A 24,270-nucleotide genomic window follows, 5' to 3' on the forward strand; every position below is an offset into this window, starting at 1 on the left:
TAATGCAACATTGAGCAAACTTTCCATCCCAGAAAAAAACTATTGAATTTCATTGTGAAACATGGTAAATTCTTGATCTAAGATTTTTAAAAAATTTCTAAATATTTTCATTACTTTTCTTAATCCAGTCTTTCCTTCTGTCTCTTTCTGTAATTTTAAAATCTGCATTTTTAAAAAAAAAATAGTCTTTAACCCTCACCAGTTGAAAGGATGGACTATCAGTTATTCACTAAGATGCCAAACATCCTGCTATTTTCACTGGGCTGTTATAAGCTCACAATTCCAGCAAGCTGAAGGCAAAATAAAACTGTAGTGTGATGAAAGGGGCACACCACAAGAGATCACACAATCACAAAGTCTGGACATCATTAGGTCACTTTGCATGCAAGGCTTATTTATGAGAAAAGCTAGAGTGTAATGGAGTGTCACAATAAGCTAATCAGCAGGCATTAAAATAATTAGGGATCGTGAAAGCAGCCAAGACAGTCTTTAGTCCTGTTGAAGCACATGTGTCCAGCTGAGCACCTGTCTACCCATGTGCTTTCAGCACTGCTCAGCCTCTGCCTCACGACAATAACTGAACAGCATGAAATGAGGAGGAGTTAAGCGCACACGGTTCTGCTCTTCCAAAATGACTCATGCCTATCCCACAAATAGCACAGGGGGCTTCACTAGAACTGCAATTGTATGTCTAGACTAGGATCTTAATAAATGCAAAGCAATACCTGGACTTTTCAGGTGAAGGGAATTGGGACACAATATTTAAAGATGATAACACAATTTTAGTTTGTGCCAAAAGCTGGGATACCCATCACATTTTCATGAAAAGCTGAGATCTTGACCAACACTACCACACACCCACCATTATGTTCTTCACCCTACTACTACATGTGCTATTGGTAGATGATGACTCAATGCCTTTACATTCATGGATTGCATGTGCATAGTACATTGTGGAGTGGTATTACCACTGATGTGCATGCTGGGCAGTTTCTACTAAGGTATAGATCTTTCTCCAAATAGTAGGAGGAAGTGTTTTTATTCAAATCCTTCCAAAGCTTCACTCATCCTCATCTCTATAACCACCTCCAGCCCTGCAACCATTTATTTATCCAGCCAGATATCAGTGTTGTAGGTAAATTGCCACTTGCACCCCCCTTCCATTGTCAGTTACACCTTCAGCAGCCTACGGTCAGAAGATTAATTCACCCAAAAGGCAACCTAATCAACTTTCCCTTGACTTAATATCTTGTCTGATGATATTACTCGTGCTATGCTAGGCCATTGTGTCTGTTCAGGCATAGGCACAAGAAAACGTGACTTGCAACATGATCTGTTCAATAGAACAATCCCTCATTTCTCCTCTTTATTTGACATGTTTTCTTTTCTTTACCACAAATTTTATTCCTCTACAAAACATAGAAATTGACTGAGGATGAGCTTCCACAGGACCTGGTAGAGATGAAGTCAAAAACCAACATTACCTATCCAAATACGGCTGCTGAACATTAACAGGCTATTGGACAGTGAAGGGCCATCTTTGATATAATTTACAAGCCTAACCTGATGTGTCTACATACAGGATTGAGAGGGGAGTGTCACGGTTTAACGACCAAGAGAGAGGAAGCACAGATTTTGCAGTGCAGTCCCTTGACAACCAATACTGAAACTGATCTTGTGGTTTCACCACATTAAGCAAACCTGGAATTGAAAATGAACCTGAGATAGGCCCCACTTACTAGATTAGATTCCCTACAGCGTTGAAACAGGCCCTTCGGCCCAACCAGTCCACACCAACCCTCCGAAGAGTAAGCCAACCAGACCCAGTTCCCTCTGGCTAACACTATGGGCAATTTAGCATGGCCAATTCACCTGACCTGCACATCTTTGGACTGTGGGAGGAAACCCATGCAGCAACGGGGAAAATGTGCAAACTCGAGGCTGGAATTGAACCTGGGACCCTGGTACTGTGAGGCAGCAATGCTAACCACTGAGCCAAGTACTGTGAGTAGTTCTGGCCTTCTTAGCAAGGCTAGATTAGCCTGGGAGGGAGTTCAACATAGATTTATGAATGATACCTGAACTTCAGGGGTTATGTTATGAATGATAAATAAAATGTTTATTTTCTCTAGAATTTAGATGGTGAAAGGGTGATCTGATCAAGACATTAGTGAGATAAACTACTTCCACTGGTTGGAGGTTTTAGAACTAGTTTAATTTAGGTAAATGTGAGGTGCTGCATTTTGGAAAGGCAAATCAGGACAGGACTTATACATTTAATGGTAAGGTCCTGGGGAGTGTTACTGAGCAAAGAGACCTTGGAGTGCAGGTTCATATTTCCTTGAAAGTGGAATCGCAGGTAAATAGGATAGTGAAGATGTTTGGTATGTTTTTCTTTATTGGTCAGGGCATTGAATATAGGAGTTGGGAGATCAAGTTGTGGCTGTTGAGTTGCAATATTGTGTGCAATTCTGGTCTCCATCCTATCAGAAGGATGCTGTGAAACTTGAAAGAGTTCAGAAAAGATTTACAAGAATGTTGCCAGGGTTGGAGGATCTGAGCTATAGGGAGAGGCTGAAAAGGCTGGGGCTGTTTTCCCTGGAGTGTTGGAGGCTGAGGGGTGACCTTATAGGTGTATAAAATCATGAAAGCCATGGACAAAGTAAAAATCACAAGGGCCATAGATAGGGTAAATAAACTAGGACTTTTCCCTGGGGTGGGGGAGTCCAGAACTAGAAGGCTTAGGTTTAGGGTGTGTGGGGAAAGATTTACAAGGGATCTATGGGGCAACTGTTTCACACAGAGGGTGGTGTGTATATGGAATAAGCTGCCAGAGGAAGTTGTAGAGGCTGGTATAATTACAGCAACTAAAAGACACCCTGATGGGTATATGAATGGGAAGGGTTTAAAGGGATATGGGCCAATTGCTGGCAAAGGGGATTAAATTAGGTTAGGATATCTGGTCAGCATGGACGAGTTGGACCGAAGGGTCTGTTTCCATGCTATATATGTCTATGTCTCTAGTGGGCACAGTCTGAGAATTAGGACCAGAACATTTAGTAGACCTATTAGGAAGCACTTCTACACACAAAGGGTAGCAGAGGTTTGGAACTCTCTTCCACAAATGGCAGTGCATCCTGGATCAATTGTTATATTTAAATCTGAAATAGATAGGTTTCTTTTTGTGAAGCAAAGGTGTTAAGGGACATGTGCCAAAAGCAGGTATACCGAGTTAGGCCAGAGATCAGCCATGATCTCAAAACAGGCTTGAAGGGCTGAATGGCCTATGCCTAATCCTACATCTTTGCTGAGCGCAGATTGCTCACATACTATAGAGGAACCCACAAGGAGGAGTGATCCAAACACACCTTTTCAAAAATAAATGTTCTGGAAAACACAGTTGCTGCTCAAAGACACCTAATGAATTTATAATCTTAAAATGTCTAGTCATAATGTCCACAGTTAGTCGTGTGTGTAAAGATATATAGCCAAAGTCTAAGGCATCCAAATGTGACTGATAATCACTAACAGCAAAGGTTTGACAAAAAAAAAATCACATAACAGAATATGAAAAACTGAAAAGGCTTCTAAACTAGACAAGGTTAAGTTCTGAAGTAACTTCCCAATGTATAGTCAACATGGATTTAAAAAAAATTAACCTACTTCTCCATTTTGGATTTTATTTCTCTGATGAGTAGTCTAGTTGAAATCCAATCACGTCATTGTTGAAACTCCTTCAGTGTACATTCATCATTTTCTTGGCTTGGTTTCATAACTACATCCCAGAGTTTGGATTCAAGATATACTAATCATGAACAGACAGAGCAGCAATGTTAAGTTGGCCATCAGCTGAAGCTTCTTTATTTTTAAAGGAATAGTAACATATCAATAATATGATTTGACAAGTAATTTTATTCTCCCTCACGGGCAATCTGTCCCAATCCCCATGGATGTTCTAATTCTGCCTATCCCTTCATCACAACGTTCCAGCCCCACCTCAGACCTCAGCTCAACTCCCCACCATGAGACTCCTGCACTTACCCATACCTGGACTCTGGAATTTGAAGTGGATAATAGATTGTAGCTCCAAATCCAAGCCACTGCTACCACTGGGACTACAGAGCTGCCAATACCATCTCCAGCCAATGGGTTTGGAGATGCTGTAGTCTCATCTGTCCCCTGCCAATACCAATGGTGCCAATATGGAAAATCTCACTAGCTGGAAAAACCTACTATATGGGCCAAATGAAAACTTCAAAAATTAAGTATACATTTCTGGGAGGAAAGGATATGGAATTGTGGAACCCAGATGAGTGGCTGGATTTGAGATAAAATATACCAGCAGAATGCCATTACATGCTCAAAACACTAAAGAACCTACTTCAATTCCTAGCTTGCACTTTACAATGCAGTCATTGAAGCTGTATAAGAAAATAACCATCATATAGATTAGCAGAAGCAACCAGCCATTCGAGAATGGATGCTTAACAAGTTCCTTCAAAGTTCATTCCAAATTTCTTTGAGCTACAAATTTGTACTCCCATTTAGACAGCCAAACTGATGAAGTTTAGGAAACCTGGAGAAGGATTGCACTAATAATTTATTTGCATTGGGGAGCAAGTTGTTCGATGGCACCTGTCATTGTTTCTCAGACTTGGAGGTGACATATAAAAAATTGATTTCTCTAAACAAGGTATCCACAATAATTTCTTCAGCTCTGAAACAGTTCTATTATCAAAATCACTTATGCATTAGAGAGCTTATTAAAGTTGGCTGGAGATGGTATTGGCAGCCCTGTGGTCCCAGTGGTAGCAGTGGCTTGGATTTGGAGCTACAATCTATCATCCACTTCAAATTCCAGAGTCCAGGAATGCAGAAGCTTAATTAGTTAGATCTAGGCCAGACTTGTAGAATTTTCATTGCAAATTAACAGAAACAGAGGTGACTTTTTCCTGACTTACTTGAAATCTTCCCACTTGCCCAATGGACTGTTGTGGGAGTAAGAGAATTCTGATAACCTCTTTGCAAGTGCAAGACCTTCAGGGCAGAATAGAACAGCAAGAACATGCAGTAGTAAAAGGCATTCTTACCCGCAAGTGTGACTATGTTGATATAAATTAACAAATGTCCTGGAACTGTTTCCTGAAAATAATCAGTCTTAGTATTGACTTATGAAATGATCAGACACAAGCTGTCGTTTCCAAAAAGTTCTTTAAGACATTATCATCACCTGGAGTTTTTCCATTCCAGCTTATACTGAAATTAGGTTGACTGATGATACTGCTTTCTAACTGTAATGCTGCAGGTTATGGATTTTTCCTATTCATGGATTGATGATGCAACTGTTACAGGTAATTGAACAAAGACATAATTCCAGCTCATTTACCTTTGAATTCATCTCATTTTGAATCTGTTTTAAGTCTGAAAAGTCAAATTTCTCAGAATTGTGCCTTTTCCCTGCACAAGGATGAAAATAAATGCCTGAATTTGATTCTATCTATCTGGGTTTGGCAGCTGTATATATCCATGCCTTGCATTCAATAATTCTACATACTTCCCGAGAAGAAGGGAACTAACCACACCATCTCATGGGCAATGAGGAATGCTGACACAGCCAGCAGTGCGAATATACCTGGAGTGGTTAAGAACACAACCATTTTAAGACAAAATAAAATTAGGATTATGGAGATCATAATGCAGGGAGCATGATATGTGGAGAGAGCATGCGAGTTAGTAAAACAGCAATAGGGCACATACTAGAAGTCATTCAGATTTATTTTCTAAAAGACAGGAATGGAGAAAATTTGCAGAGCTTTGATTTGCAACTAACCCTCATTTGGCACTCACTTTGTTTCTGAAACAAGCAACATGCGACACAAGAATAGGATGGTCTACAATCCTTACTTGTAATATTTTACATTGAAAACCCATTGGTCATCTTCAATCTAACTTGTTCAAAATTCCTCTAGCTCCTAGTGACTATTTCTCACTTCTGAAACCTTGCTGTAAGTGGGAGGGGGTCCAGTCAGTTAGCAACTAGCACAGCTGCATTTTTTTGTTTTAAGGAAACAGATTGAGTGTGTGCAGTGTCTATACTAAAACGAAAACAGAAGTAGTGAAAGTGAAAGTGTGCTATTAGAATTTGCTTCTCTGAATACTTCCTGTACTTCCAGGCAATTACTATTTTTTACAATTTCTTCTTCAGAAGACAAGTGAATCTTTTCAAAAGCAAGCTTCTTAGTGACAATGCAGAAAATCCATTAAAGGAAATTAGTAGTTAGTTTTGGTTAAACAAATTACAAAGCATCACAATTCTCCATAGAAAATTCTTGTTTTATTCAGGTACAGCACATCAAGAGTCTCTTCATTCCCTGACTTTCTAGGAGATTGGACTGACAGACAATACATTACAAAACACTGGAGGTGGGGTGGGGGTAGGAAGTTGAGAAAACAAAATATACTTAATAAAATAAATTCAAATCAAGTCATTCATCAACAAATAAAAGGTTACCTGCACCATTACAAAACAAGGAAGGACCATTTTGGTCACAAAGAACAATGAATTATCTTTCTCCTTCAAGTTTAATTCCCCATTTCTGTGATAGCCAGTATAACCCCAGAGATATGTAACAATTCAGAAGTTGGCAAAAACATAAACTGATAGGCATTAGCCTTTCAGACAGCAGATACAAATTCAAGTATTTTAAACAAAAGCAAAATACTGTAGATATTGGAAATAAATACCGAAAATACTAAAAATACTCAGCAGGTCATGCAGCATCTGTAGAGACAAACAGATTTATCATTTCAGGTTGAAGCTTAGAGTATTTCAGCATTTTTTTGTTTTCATTTCAAGCTCTTTAGAGTTAGGACCAGGCAGTCCACACAAAGCTTCAAATTTCAGAGTTAGTAAGCATTTAATCTTTCTGCCTTTCCAATTAAAACCAAAACTACATGTATAGCCATTAAAAAGAAAATTGGCTAAATAGACTAATTGGTCACAAGCTTAGTATTAATTATTGTGTTTATATTGGTTCCCTGAAGCAGTGGGTTACAGCAACAGGAATGACATGATTCATGAACGATATCAACACATTATAGATCTCCTGAAGCTAGACGATAATATTATATATACTCCTTCCCACTTTCCACGTGTCGGTCTTACTTTAGCCAACATTATTTGCATCTACAAAAGGAATGCAGCTGCCATTTGTCCTTCAACTTAATCTGAAAATACTCTTTATGGCTTGGCACTACTGGTATTTAACGTTAACACCTGAATCTCTGCACTCAGTGCTTCCCCCCAAAACAACTACAGCAGGTTGACATTAGAGGTCCAATAGATATTTCTTATCAATGAAACGGAAACTCAAAACAAAAAAGGTTAATGTTTTGCGTCCTGGAACTTCTTACATTAAAATGCATTGATAAAACAGCTTTTAATGGTGATGGAATCTGCTCCAGATTCAGTTTATTGAGCACAGGAGGTGGCCCCGGTCTCAAAGTAAACAGAAAACTGCACAAATAATTAAACCTAAAATTTGAACTCAAAATACTGGAAATATGCAGAAATGCTATGAGAATTTGTAAAAGGCTGTGATATGGGTGCAACCTTTCATCAGTAACAGGAACTGAAGGTGGTAGTGCGAGCCTAATGGAAACTGAATGAGGAGGGTGAGAGGTAGTAGGTGGAGGAAAACAGAGGCAGAATTTGTTATCTCCTTGTTTGGTTCCAGTTTAAAAAAAAAGAGCTCACTCTTCTTCCAATTCAAATGAAATAACTTATACCAAAACTGCAGGGGAAGGTGGTGATCATATTTAGGCAACAAGATGGTATAGGAAGAGAAAGGGTCAACTTGCATGATTCAATTTTAGGACAAAGAAGTGGAGACAGAGAGAGAGTGAGAAAGAGAGAGAGAGAAGGTTCAAACTATTAAAAAGGCAAATATAATATCGTTATCAGGAAAGAGCAAGCACGTTTATAAAATGGATTTCTGGAAAATTAGTGGAGGCACAAGATCCTGGAATTGTTTCTTTATGGATGTTGTCAATGGCAGAAAGGGAATTGGGAGAAAAAGGAATGGCAAGATTTTTCTGTATAACTTAAAATAACATGGCTTGTTTGGTCTGCATCATTATCCTTTCTTCTTTTCTGAAAGGATTCTGGAAATACAAGTCAATCCAACTTTTCTTTATTAGCTTGGCTTCCTATTCAAAATAAATGATAGAATGATTAAAAAGTACTGGTAAACTGAAATTGCAGGTTTCACAGAACAATTCCTTGGTGTCAAACAAGCCCAACAAAAGGAATACAAATTGTTCACAAGTATTGTAATGTCATAACTCAGTACAATCCAAACCCACTAAAGAATTTAAATCGCCCTTTCAATCACACAGCTACCTCAAAATGTATCTTGCATTCAAACAAGATTTTCCAGGAATGACCTTTCCATTCATTGAAAAAAACTGTTGAATTGCAAACACTTATCAGCCCCTCACTCAAACCTAAGAGTGCTTGCAATTTTTGTAAAATCAATCCGATGGAACATCATGGGGTAGCAAGTTAAAAACCCTTCAGTGCAGTGAAATTCAGTAATGGCATGCCTCTTAAATATTGCTGCACAGACATTAATACCTAGATTTTTGTATCTTAGGTGCAACAGTGAACACTGTTCCTCAATTTCTTTCCCATGTCGGTTATTTTTCAAAATGATGTTCAGAACAGGGCAAGATTTGCCTTCATTTTTACATTTCCAAAGAAAATGCAAATGCATTCCATTATTGGATTGTATTTCTTTACCAGATATGCTTAAGCACAAACATTTAATAAGGAACACACTTCTTTTAAAGTAATGCATTGGCAAAAATAAATGCTGAAAAATGTTGTATTGTCACCAGAAGAAAAATGTAATTTTGTTTTGATCAATTATTATAAGGCCTTAACTAATTTGCCCTTCCCATAAACAGTAAATATTTAAAGTCAATGCTAAATTTCAGTAGAGGATTTCTACTGCTTGGCCTTCAGTCAGTGTGGTCTGCTGTTGGAGTCCGATGTGTCTCTCTTGCATGATAGAGTGTAGCCATTCAAATAACCATTCTGACGTTTGCTCAGCCCACCATTGAGAAGATCTTGGATATGTTGCACTATCAAGTTTATGGCAACTGGAGAGAAGAATTAAAATAATTTTAAAGATAAACAGGAATTAATACTTGCATATCACTATATAAACCAACCTAATGATACACAGTTAACCAGGTCCTCTGCCAGAAACTCCCTCCCTCTTGCCACTATTAAAACCTTTAAAACAGTTTTATAATTAAAAAGTAGAACTTGAAAAGTACTTTTTGTTCTATTTTACAATTTCAGATATGCTGAAGATAGAGATAAAATGAATCCTTGAGGGAATGCAATAGTTATAAGCATGTGGAACATGATTATTGGCTAAACTATTCAAGTCACATCACACTACAACCCTATATGAAAGAGTGGCAAAAGTACAATTCTTGCTCTAGCTAAAGTGAGCACTGCAAGATCAATGGAGAAATAGCATCAACACAGCCTAATCAAATCAGAGTTGCAATATGCAGTCCACACAGATTACTCCTTCATAAAATAGAATGTTGGATGCTATACTTTCACAACATTTTCACCCAAGAAACAGCATTAGTGCTCCATTAGCTTCAAATTTGCTATCTGGTCAGATTCAAAAGCCAGATCTTAGTCTAGTAAATTATTCAGCCCTATTTTAACAAGCTCAAAACTGAGGAGGGCTTGACTACTTTTTATTAGTGCACTGATAATGTTAAATAAACCTCAAGTGTTAATATCCCAATATTTGCTTTTGATAAAGTTGCATAAGTGCAGAAATGTCTAACAGCTCGTCCTTTGTGTAATTCAGAATCTAAAAAGCTACACAATTGACAGCCTTATAAACATTTCTTTGGCAAAAACTGCTAAATTATTTAAAGTTGATACATTCCTGTTCTGTCTCATTCTTGTTTCCTAAGTCGTCATGTTCTTACAAACTACGGATTCTGCTCAAACTCAGAATCTGTAAAGTCAGGACTGTTTCCCAGTCAGCAAAATGTTTGTCTGTACATCCACTTTATTATTTTAACATCTGCTTCACAAAATTCAGTATGGTCCAATGACTAGAAAACAGTACATGGAAAGTAGATAGCAGAAGTGGCAAATTCAGGATTGGATGCACACCAGGAACTGTCCCAAGGCTTGATGCTATAGTATAAAAATATTCACTCACTATCTTCACAAGATGCAAAATGAGAATGGGGTAAATGTTGCGATTAAAGTAAAAATGGCAATAATTGATCAGTCACTTCTCCTGATTTTAGATTCCATTGAAGTCAAGTCAATCAGGAGAGGCATAAATCTGCACCAATGTGGTCTCAATTTTTGCCTGATATTACAGATTTTTAAACTGGAGTCCTTGGTTCACCAAGAGTTTATAGCATTGATTTTCTTCATTTGCATATAGAGAAAAACAGCATTCAGAACAAGTATTTTAACAAGGATCTGGACAGTGAAACATTTTCTGAAAAATCAGGATATATTTGCAGAGGACTCCCAACGTGTAGTACTGAAGCTGCTGCATTAAGTAACTATGATTTTTGAATTTTTTAATAACTATACTTTGGACTACTTTACCAATTCTAAATTTGAAAAGTTTAATTTGGTCAACATGGCAATATTTACCTCTTGTGCAATGTTATGGAGTAGTTCAGGCATTGCAAATGTAGGAACCTGTCTTCACTGTATATGAAATGAATAATATCCATCTAGGTGGGTTTCTCAATCACCTGCTCACATCTTACTAAACTTATTATTAGGGGTGCTGTTGCAGGCAAGGTCAGAAGGAATGAAGTGTCAAGTATTTCAGTTCTTTATGTTGTAAACTTATGGATTTAAACAATCAAAGCTATCTTTTTTCAGTAAGTTAAAGAACCACCATTAAGTTTTTTTTAAATTAGTTTTGAGCATCCTATCAAGTCAGAACTGTTTGCCACTATCAATTGTAATAGCTGTTGCATTGAATCCCAGAATAAACTGCAAGATAGAATGAAGCAGCTCAGAAACAAATGAGCAGGACTTTGTATTTTGGTTGAGGTCAAATGTCAGAGGGGGAAATGCAAGTCTTGAACTTATGCTATTCCCAGAGCAAAGACCTGACAAGGTGTTGCCCAAATTGATCAATTAGTGGCCCCCAGAGGACAAGGTCATCATCCACTTAAGGAGGCGGTTGAAGGTAAAATCTCCACACAGCCAACCAGCAGCTGCATAAATAGCCAGCTAGGTACTAATGGTAGTGTTAGGGGGTCTCAAACTCTTCCTGGAGTGTTGACCTCTTGGCCTGTTGATAGAATAAGCCAAAGGAGTCTGCAGTTGGACTGGAAAATTCCAATCAACCTCTCTGATATTTGACTTCAAACCTAAATGAACTGTCAGTCATTTATACACAGGTAAGCTATTGAAGTTACAAGATACTAAGGGAATTTATAATGTAGTTTCTCCTTAAGTCCATTGGTTGAGGTATCTAGGATTGGGTGACATAGATATAAATTAGTGCGTTCATTTGATGTTCCAAGGCCTACTATTTCAGGTTTCTGGGTCAATGGATAGACAGGTTCTCGAGAAGAACCTAACAAAAAGAAAACACTACTGTACGGCTCTGCATACCAGTCCAGGAGTATCAGTTTAATATACATTAGGAATTTGGAAAGGAGACTTTCTTCCATTATCATTATCTAACACATACCACTAGCATAAGTCAATGATCTGAACACTTCCAATTCTTTTAAGATGCCCCTCCTAAAATACTAATACAGGTATGATTAAATTCATGTCAGAAGTTCAAGTTCAATCAGTAAGGTGAGCTGATCATGGAAGCAAAAAAAAAGGTGCATGTCATAATAACTGATCTCACCAAACAGCTAGCAGTAAACAATGAAATTATTATTCTGCTTCAAGGGAGAAGGAATTTATAAACAGTATAATAAGCAATGTGAAGCTCCATACCCAAGTTTTCTGCTCCTCTTGGAATGATGACATCTGCATACTTTTTAGTCTGTTTTGAAAAAATAATGTTTATTTGGTGGTGTATCACAACATCACAATAGGTTAAATAGGGAGGATCCCCAAATTTATACATGTGGATTCATGCACTAGAAATAAAAGTAAAAGGGCAATTAAGACCAGCCTTAGTTACTAAGCAAGCAACTGTATGTTGGGAATGATATTAAAATGGAGCTTTAGACAGAAGAATCTAGTGTCTGTTGCTTTTAGTGAAACAGTTTACCACAATCTGTGAATTTAATGAAACATTATTATTTGCAGTTATTCTATTTAAAATTCTTAAATGAAGTATTACTCATTAATTACACAGGTTACTTGGACATGACAGAAACACATTTAAATATGTTTTTAAAATATACTTTTCAAACATCACTCTTGAATGTGATACAGTTTTATAGTAGAGCTATGGCATGTCATAAACATCTTTAGATAAATAAAACTCTAGAAATCACTGTACTCAAGTTTTTACCTATGTTTTTCTTTTTATAGTTACATAAAATCCACACCACAGCAACAGGTCAATTGGCCCAACTGATCTATCAGAGTATGGGTGCCATAAGAGCCCCTTCTAACCCATCAGTATAGCTTCCTTCTCCATCTCCGTTGTGTTGTCAGCTGTAGCTCAGCTGGTAGCTTTCGCACGTCTGAATCACAAGGCTCTAGATTCACATCACTCTCCTGGCTTGGGCACAGAAATTATGGTTGACACATCAATGCAGTACTGGAGGGAGTGCTGCACTGTCAGAGATGCCACCTTTTATATAGGTGTTGAACTGAGGGCCCATCTGTTTGGAGGGAAGCAGGAGATCCCATGGTACTATTTGGAAGAAAAAAAACAGGAAGAGTCTTGGCCAATATTTATCCTGTAATTAACATATCAATGTCTAGTTATCATTACACTGCTGTCCTGTGCACATAGGTTGCTGCACCTTATCCATTGCTACAGTGACTTTACTTTCCAAAATACATCATTTGTTTGGAAACACTTTGAGATCTCCAGAGCTGATTAAAAGTGCTACATTTATGCAAGTCTTTTCCCTCTCGTTGTACTTAATTAGCTGTCTTTGAAAAGCAACAATAGACAAAAGCAAAAATATAGTTTAACACCTTTTAAAAGCAAAGATAAAGTTTAATTTTAAAAAACAAAATGTTAACCATACCATAGCTGAAATAACCACATAGGCAAAACTAGTTCCATTTTATTCTTTTTCAATTTGACACTTTGTAGGCGTTAGGTACATTCTAAACCTGCACAAGCTACAATATATTTTCAATGTAATCAAAAAACCAAGCACAGGATTTGAGCAGAATTTAGTCCAGCTTTAGCAAACAGAACTTCTGTGAAACAAAAGCTATTGCAGGAGCTTTGTGTTTAATTCACCCCATGCAATACCAAGATGTGGCTGAAGCCACTAGATATTGCAAAAGGCTGGATAACATTCCAACAGTAGTACTGAAGATCTGCCCCAGAATTAGCCCATGTCCCAAGTTAAGCTGTTCCGGTATTCTATAACAATGGCATCTCCCGACAATGTGGAAAATTGTCAAGGTCTATCCAATGCTTACAAGTAGGAAAAATCCAACCTGGCCAATTACAGCCTGATCAATAGACTTGTTGCTTAATAGCGCTATCTTCCCTGTTCATTGTTGCTCAGCTTGGGTGTTGCTAGGGGAATTCGGCTCCTGACTTCATGGCAGCCTTGGTCAAAACGTAGATGAGAAAAAAGCTCAACTCAAGGATATGAGTCAAGACTGACTTCTCTTGATACCAAGGTCACACTTGACGGAGTATGGCACCAAGAAGCCCTAGCAAAACTGGAGTCAATGGGAATCAGAGAAATCGTTCTATTGGTTAGATTCATATTTAGCAAAACGGAAGATAGTTGTGGGAGATCAATCATCTCTGGCTAAGGACATCACTGCAGGGGTTTCTCAGGATAGTATTCCTGGCCCAACTACCTTCAGCTGCTTTGTCCAAGGATCTTCTCAGCATCAAAAAGCCAGAAGTGGAAATACTTGATGACTGTAAAATGCTCAGTACCATTCACCACAACTCAGACACTAAGAAAGGCTGTTTCCATATGATGTAAGATCGGAAACATGCAGGTTTGAGCTTATAAATGATAGGTAACAGCTGTGGCAGATCAGTGGCCTGAAATTTCCATCTCCATCAAGACAGAACCATTGCCTCTTGACATTCAATGGCATTGAATCCTCCACTATCAACATTTTGGGGTTAACCTTGGCCAGGAACTCAACTGGACTCATCATATAAATACACAGGCGGCTACATGAGCAGGTCAGAGGTTAGGAATACTGTGGCTACTGTTTTCTTAATGCATGTCCACAATCTACAAGGAACAAGTCAGGAGTATGATGAAAAACTCGGTCTATAAAAGGTGCAGCTCCAACAACACAAGAAATTTGATATTATCCATGAACGAGCAACCGGTTTGGTTGATACGCCCGCCACCATCTTCAACACCAAAGCACATTTGCACCAGGATGAACCTTCTACAAAATGCACTGCATCAACTTGCAAAAGGTTCATAGACACCAACTTCCAAATCGATGATCTCTACCATCTCGGAGTACAACAGCAGATGCATAGGAACACCACCTCCTGCAAATTACTTTTGAATTCATTCACCATCCTGAACTGTACTGCCATTCCTTCATTGTCACTGGATCAAATCCTGGAACTCCAGGATTGGAGGTATGACTATGAAACCACTATGATTTCCTACCCTACTGGATTGGAGATATTCGACAAGACAACTCATCACTACTGTTTCCTGGGCAACTGATATTGGACATCAATAGCTGCCTAGCCAGTGACATCCACATTCCCTTGAAATGAATAAGAAAGATTAATAAATTATTGCCTACATTACTGTTCAGACAGAGTTCACTGAACTTATTGTATCATTCTCACAGCTCCCTCCACTTGCAGTTTTTATTCTTAAATACAGTTAAAGGGCATAACAATCACACCTCCTTTGGGTATGTACTTAACATGCATTTTGCTTTTTTTGAAAAATGTATGGAATAATAGAAGGACACATTCATAAAACGTCATGGAACTGTGTTTTTTTTAAATATAATTCATTGTTGAAATGAAAATAGACACGTTCCCTAAATTTTACAAACATGCATCGTTGATCTAAAATGGAATAGCCACAAGCCACTTAATTCAATGAGGAATTTATTCAGTTAGAATGTTATCTCACAGTGATGTGCAGTTCAGGTGAATAATAAAGATCCATTTGGAGGAAACTAGGTAAATACACAACAGAGAAATGATTAGCAGGAAATAGCCATAAGGATACAGCTGAAGTAAAGAGAGTCAGAGGAGTCTCTGTGGAACATAAACATCGAATAGTGTGTTGCTGAAATCTAAATTCTATTAATTAGTTTGGAGACAATTAAATCACACTTCGGTTACGGCCCTTCCAGCTGGCACAGTCATAGAGAAGTACAGCACGGAAAGAGACCCTTCAGTCCAACTCATCCATGCCGACCAGATATCCCAACCCAATCTAGTCCCATCTGCCAACAACTAGCCCATATCTCACTAAACCCTTCCTATTCATATACCCATCCAGATGCTTTTTAAATGTTGCAATTGTACCAGCCTCCACCACTTCCTCTGGCAGCTCATTCCATACATGTACTACCCTCTGCGTGGAAAATTTGCCCCTTAGGTCTCTTTTATATCTTTCCCTTCTCACCCTAAACCGATGCTCTCTAGTTCTGAACTCCCCCAACCCAGGGAAAAAAAACACTTTGTCTATTTATCCTATTCATGCCCTTCATGGTTTTGGAAGGTCTAGAAGGTCACCCCTCAGCCTCCGACACGCCAGGGAAAACAGCCAAAGCCGATTCAACCTCTTCCTATAGTTCAAATCCTCCAATTCTGGCAACAACTTTGTAAATCTCTTCTGAACCCTTTCAAGTTTCACAACATCTTTCTGATATGAAGGAGACCAGAATTCACGCAATATTCCAACAGTAGCCTAACCAACGTCCTGTACAGCCGCAATTTAACCTCCCAACTCCTGTACTCAATACTCTGACCAATAAAGGAAAGCCTTCTTCACTATCCTATCTACCTGCGACTCCACTTTCAGGGAGCTATGAACCTGCACACCAAGGTTCTTTGTTCAGCAACACTCCCCAGGACCTTACCATTAAGTGTATAAGTCCTGCTAAGATTTGCTTTCCAAAATGCAGTACCTCACATTTATCTAAATTAAACTCCATCTGCCACTTATTAGCCCATCTGATCAAGATCCTGTTGTAATCAGAGGTAACTTTCTTCACTGTCTACTACACCTCCAATTTTGATGTCATCTGCAAACTTACTAACTATACCTCTTATGCTCACATCCAAATCATTTATATAAATGACAAAAAGTAGTGGACCTAGCACCAATCCTTGTGGCACTCCACTGGTCATAGGCCTCCAGTCTGAAAAACAACCCTCCACCACCACCCACCTTTGAGCTAGTTCTGTATCCAAATGGCTAGTTCTCCCTGTGTTCCATGAGATCTAACCTTGCTATCCAGTCTCCCATGGGGAACCGTGTCAAACACCTTACTGAAATCCATACAGATCACGTCCACCGCTCTGCCCTCATCAATCCTCTTTGTTACTTCTTCAAAAATCTCAATCAAGTTTGTGAGACATGATATCCCATGCACAAAGCCATGTTGACTATCTGTAATCAGTCCTTGCCTTTACAAATACATGTGCATCCTATCCTTCAGGATTTCCTCCAACAACTTGCCCACCACTGACATCAGGCTCACTGATTAATAGCTCCCTGGCTTGTCCTTTCCTCCTTTCTTAAACAGTAGCACGATGTTAGCCAACCACCAGTCTTCTAGCACCTCACCTGTGACTATCGCTGATACAAATATCTCAGTAAGAGGCCCAGCAATCACTTCCCTAGCTTCCCACAGAGTTGTAAGGTACACCTGATCAGGTCCTGGGGATTTATCCACTTTTATGCGTTTCAAGATATCCAGCACTTCCACTTCTGTAATATGGACATTTTTCAAAATGTCACCATCTATTTCCCTACATTTGAATAACTTCCATGTCCTTTTCCACAGTAAATACTGATGGAAAATACTCATTCAGTATCTTTCCCATCTCCTGCGGCTCCACACAAAGGCCACCTTGCTGATCTTTGAGGGGCCCTATTCTCTCCCTAGTGACCCTTTTGTCCTTAATGTATTTGTAAAAATACCCTTTGGATTCTCCTTCACTCTATTTACTAAAGTTATCTCATGTCATCTTTTTTGCCCTCCTGATTTCCCGCTATACTCCTACTTCCTTTATACTCCTCTAAGGATTCACTTGATCTATCCTGTCTCTACCTGAAATATGTTTCCTTCTTTTTCTTAACCAAACCCTCAATTTCTTTAGTCATCCAGCATTCCCTATACCTACCAGCCTTTCCTTTCACCCGAACAGGAACATACTTTCTCTGGACTCTCGTTATCTCATTTCTGAAGGCCTCCATTTACCAGCTGTCCCTTAACCTGCGAACATCTGCGTCTAATCAGCTTTTGAAAGTTCTTGCCTAATACCATCAAAATTGGCCTTTCTCCAATTTAGAACTTCAACTTTTAGATCTGGTCTATCCTTTTCCCATCATTATTTTAAAGCGAATAGAATTATGGTTGCTAGCCCCAAAGTGCTCCCCACAGACACCTCAGTCACTTGCCCTAACTTATTTCCCAAGAGTAGGTCAAGTTTTGCACCTTCTCTAGTAGGTACATCCACATCCTCAATTAGAAAATTTTCTTGGACACACTTAACAAATTCCTCTCCATCTAAACCCTTAACATTATGGCAGTCTCTTTCTATGTTTGGAAAGTTAAAATCCCCTACCATAACCTATTATTCTTACAGATAGCTGAGATCTCCTTACAAATTTGTTTCTCAAGTTCCCTCTGACTATTAGGGGGTCGATAATACAATCCCAATTTTCCCCACTCCCACCCTCCTCTCATTTATCTCTCCACCCTTCAGGCACTCTGCCTGTATTCCTGACGAAGGGCCTTTGCCCGAAACGTCGATTTTCCTGCTCCTCGGATGCTGCCTGAACTGCTATGCTTTTCCAGCACCACTCTAATCCAGAATCTGGTTTCCAGCATCTGCAGTCATTGTTTTTACAATCCCAATAAGGTGATCATCCCTTTCTTATTCCTCATTTCACCCAAATCACATCTGTGGATATATTTCTAGGAATATCCTCACTCAGTACAGCTGTAATGCTATCCCTTATTAAAAGGGATCAATTCAAAGTATTCTAACATAAAATTGAAAACCCATAAGTATGCTATCTGGTTATGGTATGGGAGGAGTTTTCAAATTGGAAGTCATTGGCTTTGAGGTGTTTAAGGAGTGTGCAGCATTATGAAAAGAGTGTTTGTTAGCTTAGTTGGCTGGATGACTAGTTTGTGCTGCAGAGTGGTGCCATTAGCATGGGTTCAATTCTTGCACTGGCTGAGTTAACCAACCTTTCTTTCACTGAGGTTTAACCTGAGGGTTAAACAATAGAGCATTTCTATGCTTCAACAGGACTATGGAGACTTTACCTTTACCTACAAAGTCAAGTCTTCCTTTCAATAGTAGGATGTCAGTTGATTTGACAGGGGCATTGGAAGCACAGAATGCCTAAACAACATATTTTTAAAAATATACAACTATTGTAAAGACTACCTTTTTATTTTTCTGTTTTTGACTGTGAACTGGAATGGAATAAGAACTGTTTAAAAACAAAGGATTGTTGAAGGATCACTACACTTTTCAGAAGTACTCAGTATAAGAGTTGTTTACATAGTTGCTGGCTGAATAGTATGGAAGCCTAATTTGCAGACGAGCTGGAGCCAAGGGTTGTGTATGAATAAAGCTTTGGGTGGCAACAAGTAGCTGTTTAACTAGTTAGCCATGCCAGATCATTGATGACAAAGGACTTCTACCTGCCAAGAATTGTGTGACTAGTTCCCAGTTAGGCAAACAGCTCAGTGTGTGTAAATGTCTTGGCAGAAACCATTGAACCTTTTGGGAAGGGATTTTGCTGTGCAGTTTAAAAAATAATCTCACAACTGAAGATAGCCAGCTCTTCTTCCTCCACAGTTGCAGCTAGTAATCTTAACTAGTAATGTGTGTGGACTAGCCACCCTGTACCTTCTATAAACAAGTGGGTAGTATCTTCAGAAAGAGAATAAGGGAGCAGCAAATCCTTACAAACCAGAAAGGACTTCTCACCAGACCCTGTGAACCAATGAACTGCCTTCCCAGTGTTTCCCTTCAACCATAACACCAATATTTTTTTTGCTGTCTGTATATAGAGAGAGGTAGTTCGTAAAGAAATTAAAGCAGTAGAGTATTGTATCAATTGATCATTGTTTATGTGCATCTAGAATCTTTCTTATAACATACAGAAACCTGGTCTGTGTCTTGTGTCAACCTAGGTCTAAATGATAGGGAAATTCTGGAATTCTGCATTCTTTCCAAATGATTTAGAGAATGGAATAACAGGTTTGATTTCAGTGTGCTACTCCAGTGAGATGCATTATATTAAATGAGTCGAATGGATTCAATTACTCAAGCTAATTAGCTCCTTAAACTTAAAAGCAAAAATTAAACTATAAACTTCGAAATGGCATATAAAATTGAGGTGAAATGTTGTACCAAATATCCATACATCATATATACAATGGCATTGGGAGATGGGATCCTTTTAGAAAGGGTGTGAAACTGAGAAAGAAGATAAAAAGGATATATTGCAATACAGTGGTATTTAAAGAAGTGAATTAGAAATTAGTTGTCAACACACAAAATAAACCACACAGCAGCTATGCACTAATTATTTGAGTTATATAGATAGGAGAGTCCAACATTTTTCAGTGCGGATAGCAGTAAATGATTGCATTTCCAATCAGTGAAGAAAACTAATTGTGTGCGAATAGAAATGGACTCCAATGACACGCACACACTCACTCACTCCTTGGGAATGCAAAGTGGGGAAAGAAAAATGTCCATGAAAGAAAATCCACGAACAGATAAACCTTAAGATCCTGGAAACATGATCAGATAAACAGACAAAACTATGAGCGAATTGTACATTTACTTTTGACTACATTCCAAAAATATTGAAGTTGACAAATTTTACCACAGTGTTTGGAAAAGTAGGTATGCACTCAGGAATATATTGAAAACGATGTTGGAAAATAAATGGAGCATTTTATAAACTTAAAATTATATTCATCTAAAACTAAAAGGCACCATTTTATTTTCTTGGAACAGCAACTGGTCATAGAATTTCTGTAGATTGACAGGAGTGTAAGATGTGCTCAAATAAAGAAAAGCAGATAATTTTTTTTAAAATTCAGGAAGTCTTTGGACATAGGAAGGTCTCTGAAAGGAACATTCATTGAACTTGTGATCACTAGCTAACTGATTTGAAAGTATTGTTTAATGTAAAGCAGAAAGAATAACCAGGAACCAATTAGGAATTGAAACAGCACACAGTAGAGTCCTTCAAAATCCTGATAATACAATTTGAGTGTGACATTGGAGACTTTCTCCAGTACTACAAGAATGTTTTATGACATTAAGCAATAATGTGAAGAAAATGCTTTTAGCTGCAAACCTACATTGGGTTGACAGGAAGTGCACATACCAAATGTACTTCATATCAGTCGCAAAAAAGGATGAGGACTAGGTCAATTAAGCAGTTAACTCAAGTTTGTTAGCAACCAGGCTAAGTACTAGACATTTCCAAGGGCACCAGGTTACAAAAACCAGATTTTTCACAACCTACTATACAATTGTTACTGCCAGAGCCAAATCTAAGAAACTACATGCAAATTTGCCTACAAACTATTTTGAGCAGGGTTCAAAAAAATACAATCGAGATTTGGAACCCAGGGAATGCAAGTTTTAAATGGAGACAGGTAACATGCCAATTTTTCAAACAAATATAGTTAAATAATTGTGCCCACAGACTGCAAAACTGAAAACAAATCTGAATAAGGCTCATGAAATATTTTCTTAACTGCTTCTGCCAGAGAAGTTGGATGGAATACTGAAAATATATTTTCAGAAATACATGCTGTGTCTTGGATATTCAGACCATGGAAGTGTCATGAATGCATCTCAGGGATGGGTAACAGATTTAATTTCATGGAAGCTTATGAATAAATTTGAAGAAGTATTGGATTTAAGAGAATGTTCGAGATTTAATCAACAAAAAGATTGAATAAAAGGTCATTAGCAGTCATTGCAACTGCACTAACCAGGAAGGAAAATGATTTGTGGCGTCAAATAATCCTTAATCAAAACGATCCGTCACATTAAACCCACTTGGCTTGCCTGGGATCCAGAACTGTTAACACCACATCCATTGTCTATCAAATCATCACACAGATATTGATCAAAAATGCAAGAGAATTACAACTCATTTTCAAAGTTACATGGTAAGTTCAGGTTTCTTTACCATCAAATTCCTGTTACTATTAAACAACAAGGCCCATCATAGCCAGGTTTAGTAGCCAATGATAATCCAGAGGGATGTGTAATTTGGATAGGCAAGGATTGATTAGGGATAGTCAACATGGCTTTATGTGGCAAAACATTTCTGACTTATTCAAAAAACTCAACCAAGTTAATAACGAAGAAGATTGATGAGGGCAGAGCAATGGACGTGATCTATATTGACTTCGGTAAGGTATTCGACACAGTTCTTCATAGTAGACTGGTTCGCAAACTTAAATCACATGGAATGCAGGGAGAACTAGCTATTTGGATACAGAACTGCCTCGAAGGTAGAAGGCAGATGATGGTGGTGAAGGGTTGCTTTTCGAACTAGAGGCCTATGACCAGTGTTGTGCACAAGGATCAGTGTGGGGCCGCTGTTTTTTGTCATTTATATGAATGATTTGGATGTGAACATAGGAGGTATGGTTAGTAAATTTGCAAACAACACCAAAATTGGAGGTGAAGTGAACAGCGGAGAGTACAATGGGGCCTTGATCAGATGGGCCAATGGACCGAGGAGTGTCAGATGGAGTTTAATTTAGATAAATATGAGGTGCTGCATTTTGGAATGGCAAATTAGGGCAGGACTTATACACTAACGGTAAGGTCTTGGGGAGTGTTGCTGAACAAAGAGACCTTGGATTGCAGGTTCATAGCTCCTTGAAAGTGGAGTCACAGGTAGATAAGTTAGTGATAAAGGCATTTAGTATGCTTTCCCTAATTGGCCACAGCATTAAGTATAGGAGTTGGGAGGTTATGTTGCAGCTGTACTGGACATTAGTTGGGCTACTTTTGAAATATTGTGTGCAAATCTGGTCTCCCTCCTGTAGGAAGAATGTTGTGAAACTTGAAAGGTTCAGAAAAGATTCACGAGGATATTGTCAGGTTTGGAGTGTTTCAGCTATAGGGAGAGGCTGAATAGACTGGAGTGTCGAAGGCTGAGGGTTGACGTTATAGAGATTTATAAAATCATGAGGGGCATGGATAGAGTAAATAGACAAGGTCTTTTCCCTGGGGTAAGGGAGTACAAAACTAGACGGCATACTTTTAGGTGTGAGCAGAAAGATTTAAGGGACCTAAGGGGCAACATTTTCATGCAAAGGGTGGTACATATATGCTGTATAACTGGTGCGTGTATGGAATGAGCTGCCAGAGGACGTGGGTGGACACCGGTACAACGACAACATTTAAAATGGATCTGAATGGGTATATGACTAGGAAGGATTTAGAGGATTATGGGGCAAGTGCTGGCAAATGGGACTCGATTAATTTAGGGGGAATCCAAGATGGCAGAGATCTAAGAAGATCGCACTGCAGAGCTCCTCATTGCAGCAGAAACGAGATGAACATTCAATCCGCCCAAGCCAGACCATCGCGATATCTTGGGACTCTGGAAAGATTGTGAAGTCCCAAGAAAATTCTATAAGTTAACTTACCTGCACTTGCAGCCGTCCAGAGATGCCAAAAAAGGGAGGAGGAGTATCTGAGGCCAGGTCTGCAGCTCAGCCTGCAGGATCCTCAGAGTCAATTACTTTCCAGGCCCTGGTGAATGAGATGCTGGGGACACAGATTGAAGAGAAGCTGGCTCCAATCTCTCTAATGCTGCAGAAGCATTAGCAGCAGCTGGGAGACCTGGAGAAGAGGACGGATGAGGTGGAGCACAAGGTCACAGTGGGGGAAGCTAATGCCAGTTAATCCAAGGATAGGATCCAATCGCTGGGGATGCAGGTCCGTAATTTGCATGACCAAGTGGATGATCTTGAGAACAGGGGCAGGAGAAAAAAAAATCATCCAGATCATCGGTCTGCCTGAGGGTAAGGAAGATGAGTGGCCTGCGGAATTTGTTGAGGATTGGCTGCCAAAATTCCTCGACTTGGAGGCTGGTATGAGAGGATTGAAGATAGAGAGGGCTCACAGAGTTGCAGTGTGGAGATTGGGTTTGGGTCAACATCCTTGTCCTCTCCTAATGCGGTTCCATCATTACCGGATAAGGAGAGTGTCACGGAGGCTTCCAGAGTCCAGGGGAAGGATCCGAAGGCCCTAATTTACGAGAGCTCTAAGGCCATGTTCTTTCAGGACTTCTCAGCAGCAGTGATCCAGAAATGAAAATCTTATGATACTGTCAAGAGAAGACCGAGTGAACTTGGGATTCAGTACTCCCTGAGATATCCGGCGGATCATCTTAGATGGATCCATACATCTCTTTGACATGTCGGAAAAGGCAAGAGACTTTGTGGACAAATTAACCAAACATGAACAATTTTGGTATGTATAAATAGTGTTGTTTGGGTATGTGTTTATGGTTTTGTAAAAGAAACAGAGCAAGTCCGATTGGAACTTTAGTTTTCTTTTGTTTTCCTTCTATTGATAATAATAATGTTTGGCGGCGGTTGAGATGTACATTTTAAATTTCCAAGTTAGGATATACCAAAGAATGTATGGGGTATTATTCCCCTTTTTTTAAATTCACGTTGGTATTCATTGGATGTTTACTCTTTTCTGCTTGTGTTTGCAGTGCAGCTCTAGCTGAGAGTAGTGAATGGTTAGATGCCTACTTATGGGTAGTTGCCCCCTCTGGGCAGGGGATGAGTTCCCCTACTCAGCGCTGTTGGCGCTTTAT

At 38.9% G+C, this 24,270-nt stretch overlaps 1 protein-coding gene across 1 annotated transcript in view; it reads right to left on the reverse strand.

Annotated features, from left to right (window-relative positions):
- Positions 1-8,861: 8,861 nt before the first annotated feature.
- LOC132818669 (uridine-cytidine kinase 2) overlaps positions 8,862-24,270 on the reverse strand; it is a 47,972-nt gene continuing 32,563 nt past the window's right edge. The window contains exons 6-7 of the mRNA XM_060829692.1: positions 12,035-12,083; positions 8,862-9,162 (exon numbers count right to left, since the gene is read on the reverse strand). Coding sequence (XP_060685675.1) covers positions 9,026-9,162; positions 12,035-12,083 — 186 coding nt within the window. The 3' untranslated portion in view covers positions 8,862-9,025. The remainder of the gene's footprint in view (positions 9,163-12,034; positions 12,084-24,270) is intronic.

This window comes from Hemiscyllium ocellatum, chromosome 9, assembly GCF_020745735.1.
Source record: "Hemiscyllium ocellatum isolate sHemOce1 chromosome 9, sHemOce1.pat.X.cur, whole genome shotgun sequence".
Lineage (NCBI taxonomy): Eukaryota > Metazoa > Chordata > Chondrichthyes > Orectolobiformes > Hemiscylliidae > Hemiscyllium > Hemiscyllium ocellatum.